Source organism: Rhagoletis zephyria, unplaced genomic scaffold (assembly GCF_001687245.7).
Source record: "Rhagoletis zephyria isolate East Lansing unplaced genomic scaffold, Rhagoletis_zephyria_1.1 Rzeph_scaffold_22643, whole genome shotgun sequence".
NCBI lineage: Eukaryota > Metazoa > Arthropoda > Insecta > Diptera > Tephritidae > Rhagoletis > Rhagoletis zephyria.
This window is the reverse complement of record NW_016179701.1, coordinates 1-7,154: the sequence shown is the minus strand read 5'-3', so window position 1 is coordinate 7,154 and position 7,154 is coordinate 1. Positions and strand designations below refer to the sequence as shown.

Here is a 7,154-nt window from a genome sequence, read left to right as displayed (position 1 = left end):
AGTTTAATTGAAATTTCACCGCCACAAAGCAAAGGAGGCTGGTTAGTGTTTCGTTTAATTGCGCTTTTATAGTAACAGTTTAAAAAGGCAAAACAAAAGGCTAAAAATTTGGGTTTTGTAGGAAATACTTTCAAAATTTTTAAGATAATATAGTTTCACTCTTATAAGTAAATTTTCCATCTTTTACAAACAATTTTTTAACCAATTTAGCTTTTGTTTTTCTCTCCTTACAGGAATCATCAATAGCACCGGTAAACTGTGGAAGGATCAGCGTCGCTTTTTGCACGAAAAACTACGCCAATTCGGCATGACTTATATGGGAAATGGAAAGCATGTTATGGAGAAGCGTATTATGGTAAGTGTCTATTTAAAAAAAAAAAACTATCATTAACTGGTTTCAACAGCAATTTAAGTGTAAAATTATTTTTTGCCTTCTGTAAGTTTAAAATTATTTTTTGCCTTCTGTCATAATAAATTCAAACAAAAAAAAAGTTCACAAAAATTGCTTTCGTGAAACTGGCTATGAATATATGTATTACACATGTCAAGCCCAACAAATAATTTCGCTTAGAAAACGTTTTCACAAATAAGTGGTACAAGTAAAAAAAAAATCTAAAACTTGAGTTCCACAAGTTCCACATATGTTCCGCTTGCTAGTAGTATACATTTCTCATGCTAAAATTAGTCGGGAGTTCAAATAGACGCCACATTTTAACATTTTAAAATACGATCCACTTACCATCCACAGAAGTTTCACACTTTCGAAGCTACTCTTAACATTTCCTCTTCCGAGATTCACTTTTTTTACACGTGTCAAACACATAAATATTTCCATTTTTGTTTATCCAAGTTAATTTTTTTTTTTTCAAAACAAAAAATTATTTTAAAATTTGCGCTCCAACAATTTCTGAATGCTTTCCAAATATGGCTTATACTAAATTTTCTTACTCAAAACTAGCTTGAAATTTAAAAAGCTCCACACTCCATCATTCCACAACAATCCACACACGTTCCACAAACTAAACATTTACCCAAGCAAGTTTTTCTAATTTTCCATATATCACGCACCTCAAGTAAGTTCGAAACAACATCCACACGTAAAATGATCTGCTTTTGCCGCTCTTCTCATCAAAATTTAAGTTTTTTTAGAAAAAAATTTCGTTCAAAATTCCCGTTACTTGTTTGATACACAAAACTGGCTTGAGATCCACTTGCATACCACACATGCCCCACCTGTTCTACACTAACTACTTTTAACATTCGCTTTGCCAGCTTTTTCTAATCTCGATTCTTTCACTTTCAATTTTCGTCCATCAACAGACCGAGGTGCACGAATACATTCACAACTTACGCGTCTCCGAAGGTCAGCCTATGGATATGGCGCCCGCCATCAGTGTAGCCGTTAGCAATGTCATTTGCAATATTATGATGTCCGTACGTTTCTCCATTGATGATCCGAAATTCCGTCGATTCAATTTCCTCATCGAAGAGGGTATGCGTTTGTTTGGTGAAATACACACAGTCGACTACATACCCACCGTACAGTATTTCCCATCAATTTTGACTGCCAAAACGAAAATCGCTAAAAATCGCGAAGAGATGCAGAAATTCTATCGCGACGTGATCGATGACCACAAAAAGAGCTTTGATCCAGCGAATATAAGGGATTTAGTTGATTTCTATTTGGTTGAAATTGAGAAGGCGAAGGCGGAGGGACGTGATGAAGAGCTGTTCGATGGCAAAAATCATGGTGAGTACTATACATACTCGTACATATAGAGTGTTGAAAAAATCGCAGTAAATTGAAAAAAAAATGACTTTGAAGAGTTCCTGTCCAACAACCCACCACCACCTAAATACATACATACAATAATCAAATCATTTGCTTTTTTGTCTCTTCCTCTACTCTCCACCAGACGAACAAATCGTTCAAGTCGTCATCGATCTCTTCTCCGCCGGCATGGAAACGATCAAAACCACTTTGCTCTGGATTAATGTATTCATGCTGCGCAATCCCGAAGCGATGAGATGCGTACAAGAGGAGCTCGATCAGGTTGTCGGTCGTCATCGGTTGCCCTCCATTGAGGATTTGCAATTTTTGCCAGTGACCGAATCGACAATTTTGGAGTCGATGCGCCGTTCGTCCATTGTGCCGCTCGCGACTACACACTCGCCCACAAGGTAGGTTTGCGCTCGCTCCCCTTAAGCGATGATAAAACATGTTGCTATAATAAATGCTTATTTAAAAGAAAAACTACGAGTAAAAACATTGTTCAGATATATCTAGTTATGTGCATATACATACATACATATGTATGCATGTGCGTAAGCGCAACAAGTTGTCAAGTGATATATGGTGGTTAGTTGGTTAGCGGCATTGTTGTTGCTGTTGTTATTTGACATTGCAGACCAAACGAGCGCAAATAACGCACATACGCGCATTTATGCGGTTTAGTTAGCGTATGTTTGTTTGTATATACATATGTATGTGTTTAATCGAAGCGTGTAAAATTTGTAATTGCCAAGTGGTTGAGCTACTATCGCGCAGCTTTGTTGCCGTTTTATTATACTTATTTACGGTAATGACCGGTTGTGCTGCCTACTTACGATTGCTGTTCTTGTTGTTGTTGTTGTTGTTGCTATCATTGTAGCATATTATTTTGCAGGCGGAAAATTGCGCGCACCGTCGCGTCCATTTTTCATTCATTCCAATTCATTCATTCATAAAAGCGTAAAAATGGGCAACCACAGCAATAAACAAATAAACAATTGTTCAACGACATATACAAATTAATACGCACACAAATACATAAGTTCGCACATATGTGTGGATATATCTGTGTTCGTATGGAATAGCAGCTTATGCCGAAAGGCTGGCTTTAGTATAATGCGGCATTCGTAGCGTACGATTGCGAATGACTCACGGGCGCCGAGCCGTAGAAGAAGTCCTATATTCTTATTAAGTCTTATCAAAAAATTCCTTGTCGTTTACAGAAGAAAGAGACTGCCGCATTATACTAAAGCCAGCTTCTCGACATAAGCTACTGTTCCATACGAACACAGATATGTACTAGGTCCGCAGACATGAGCTCCAATCACAATAAAAAGCAGTGAAAACATATTTAGTATCGTATTTCATTCATAAAACGATGGGTAGCAATTGAGAATTGACTTGTCGAGAGTGGGAAAAATTTTGAAAAATTTGGTATATCAATTAGCATTAGTTCCCTACCTACAACATATGTATTTGATTTTAATTAATTTCTTATACAATATGCGTAACTTAGAATTCTTTTAATAGTTTACATTAGCAACGCCTTCATCTATCTAAAATTCTCGCCACCAATTTTTATTAACTTTTTTCTTTCTAATGCCTCGCCGCATAAACATCAGCGCGCGAGTGCAATGCCCGAAGCGAGCTATCTACGCATTTTTCATTGTTACACACACGGCAATCAAGCGTCAAACGTGCACATCAAAGCATTTGCGAGCATGCAAGCCGCGCGCACGGACACACACCCCCAAACAAGCAGCTGTCAACGAGTGCATCCTTTTCCACAAAGTGCTTGACACTTGCGTGCGTCAATTTACATATATACATATGTACATTCATATGTAATGTACACCGCAATCACGCGCCAAATGCAATGCAATCAAACCCCCTTTACATACACATACATAAATTATGATTGGGCCAGCGGGCGGAAGAGCGCGCGCACTCCACGCACACGTACTGCTACGCGATGCGTAGTTTGGCCCAGTTTCGCACGGCGCATTGCTGATTAAAAATCGCGCGCGCGCCACACCGATATATTGCTGTCATTGGCGGCAGCGCAATGCGAACGAAGCATAGTGCAAATAGCGCGACAACGCTAACAGCTGCTGCAGCCATTCGGCACTCCACTGCCACTTGATCACGCACTTGCCCGCGTTCGAGGCTGAAAGCGGCGCGGTGAGCAAGCCAGCTGCTGGAAACTTGCCAGTTACTACATGCTACATATTATTTAAATACTTGATAAAGTATATTTATAATAAAATTTGATAAATATATAAATATGAATGTATAGTGTACATATGTATATGCAATCAAAAAAATGCATGTTTACGTCAGAGTTAACGGCAACGTAGCCACACCACCAGAGGGGCACAACTTGCACCTGATAAGCGCGTACCAAGAGTGTGTGGCAATCAAAAAGTCAGAAATTGCGCAGCATCACTGAACACACATACTATCACATATTACATATGGGTACAAACACCCTGCAGGGAAAACCCCCAAACTAGTGAATCAAATTTTCATTTAGCACTAGTCCTTTATCGCCTCAAACGAACCAGTCTGATTTTAATTAGATCCTCACCAGCGAAAATAGCGAGTGTAGTTACTTCGTCGATGTAAGAATCCTACTTTTGCTAAAAATATATTTTGATGAAAGAAGAGGACAAATTCGAAAATGCATCTTTTCAAAATTTCCCACTACCTATGTATATTTCATTATTCTTTCTAAGTCCCCGTAGTCGTAGGACATGGCAGGGTAAAATTCGCCAGTTATGGTTCTAAATTCACCAAAAACCCAGCTAGTTCGGCACTAGTACGTTTTCCTACAGCGCATGCTTTTGTATTGTGTGTTTGTGTGAAGGTGTGCGTGCCTTTGCGTACATTCGCATGTAGTATATTTTATGATCTTCACTTGCTGTCACGGGCGGGCATTTGCTGCAGTTTTCAATAGAAATGCATTCAAAGCTTCTACGAAACGCAGTTTATTTATATACCATTTATTTTATTTTTAAATAAAAAAAAACAACTAAATTCACATGAAATGCGCAAATGTGTAGGTACAAAGCGTTGCGTTTTGTGTGCGATCAGCAAAATTTGATTTAATCAACAATCACATATGCTTAGTGCTTTAGAGACATACACATATACATATGTATGTAGTTGTAGATATGTACTTTCCCAACGACTTCCTAACGACCTGCTTTAATAACCTTCAGTGCAACGACAACGCCTCTTAACGCCCAACTAACATCTACATACATACTTCCAAAATAATATTTAACTAATCTTTCCGCCCAACTAATCAATTAATTTTTCTCTCTTTTCTTTCATTTTCCAGAGATGTCGAAGTGAATGGTTACAAAATCCCTGCCGGTTCGCACGTCATTCCACTCATAAACAGCGTACACATGGATCCCAATCTCTGGGAGAAGCCCGAAGAATTCAATCCACGTCGCTTCCTGGACGCCGAAGGTAAGGTGCGCAAACCCGAGTATTTCATCCCCTTCGGCGTGGGACGTCGCATGTGCCTTGGCGATGTGTTGGCACGCATGGAGCTTTTCCTCTTCTTCTCCTCATTTATGCATTGCTTCCATATAACGTTGCCCGAAGGTCAACCGCTGCCCAGCTTGAAGGGTAATGTGGGCGCCACCATTACACCCGAGACATTCAAGGTGTGCCTAACGCCACGACCGCTGATACTGAATACACACACTGTGGAACCACATCATATGCGCAATGTAGGCGCAAATTAAGTGGCCATAAGAATCACCGAGCGGAAAGAGAGCGCCTGCGGTTGTGGGAGTGAGAAGGTGATATACAATGGTGCATAGCGTGTGCGCGTGTTACCATGATGGCGCGCATTGCTGCAAATGTGCGAGCACGAAAGTGAGAAAAAGAGAGAGAGAGAGAGATGGAGAGATAGAGAGAGAGCGGTAACGTATGTACGCGCATAATGTTATGAACAAGCGTTTAGCAAGAGAGCTGTTTAAACAAAGCATACGCGAGTGCATGCGCGGCGCATGCGTTGAAATGCGTTTCCAGGGCACGGTTTTGTTCCTAATTGACGACAGTCGATAAAACCAACAAACTTTTTAAAATACAATAACAACAAATAAGCTAAGCGATGCAGTAAACTGTAATTATGACAGTAGTTAGGTATCTTGGCAGAGAGCGAGCAGCACAACGAACTAGGAAGTTTAGATATTTTTCAAGCTTTGTACAAGAGAGAGAGCGAGAGAGAGAGAGAGAGTAGAGGGACAAAGCGGAGAAAAATACAACGTTTTATAGTTTTCTTGAATACATTCAAACTTTATAGTATTTTTATTTAAATATTTAATGCTACTTAAGTGGCACTTAAGTGACAGTTAAGTAATTTTAATCATTTGTATTATCACTTAGAGTGCTTATAAGCTAAAAAAGCGCATAGAACTTAACGCGCATTGGTACAGTCACTTTGGCAAAAGCTTAGTTAATTGCTGCTGTTTAGGTTAAGCACTCACTTAAGCTGCTGCCAAACAGACGTAGGTAAGCGCTAATATATACATATTTACGTAGGCATATCTTTATTTATGTATGCATTTAAACCGCAAGCCAGCCAAGTAATCAACCAATAAATTTTTGTCAACATGTTCTATTCTAGCACCCCCAAGAAGCTGTGTTCAGTAAATTTATGCATTTATATTTTGTATAAATAAATTATTTGTTAGTGTGTATCTTGCACACATACATACACATACATTTGTACGTAGATTTGTGTAAGATTCATAGGTAATTAATTTAAGTCAACTGTGGTTTAGTTTTATACTCCATCTAGAATATTGTATGTATGTATGTATAGAAACTAGTTAAGAATTACTTAGAAGCTTACGTTGGAGGGCGAAATAGAAAATATGATAGGAAAATCGTGAACAAACTAAAAAATATTAAAAAAAAATCGCTAAATAGAAGATCCTTTTTTACTTTAGAAAAAATGCACATCAATTATAAATCTTCAAAATCAAATTTTACAATTTACAAAAGTTGCATTCAATTGTCATTTTTCAGAAGATTTCACGAGCCAATTTGTAATTAGCTACATACAACGAAGTTTACAAAATACTCATTTCAGAATCAATGCAGATATTTATGCGCCCAACTAAGTTTTTAAATATGTACATCCCACTAGGAAAATGAAGACTACTTCTACTTGCATATGAAACGGTAACATTCCTTATCACTTCTCGCGTAAACACCGAAGCAGTTTAAAAATTTACACAGCTTCCTTCTCGCTTTTAGCAGAAGTCGTGAGTAAAGTTTTCCTTTGAAAATAAAGTAGAAACATTCCTTAAAGCTACTCGTGGAAACTCTGCATACATTCCAAAAGGTGTTCTCTGAAATA

At 38.4% G+C, this 7,154-nt stretch overlaps 1 protein-coding gene across 1 annotated transcript; it reads left to right on the top strand.

Annotated features, from left to right (window-relative positions):
* Positions 1–233: 233 nt before the first annotated feature.
* Cyp18a1 (Cytochrome P450 18a1) lies at positions 234–6,711 on the top strand (the record flags this gene model as incomplete). Its single annotated transcript, XM_017637876.1, has 4 exons — positions 234–355; positions 1,321–1,750; positions 1,917–2,181; positions 5,115–6,711. Coding segments are annotated over 4 exons (1,232 nt in total), but the record flags the coding sequence as incomplete, so codon positions are not given.
* Between the last annotated feature and the right edge of the window lie 443 nt (positions 6,712–7,154).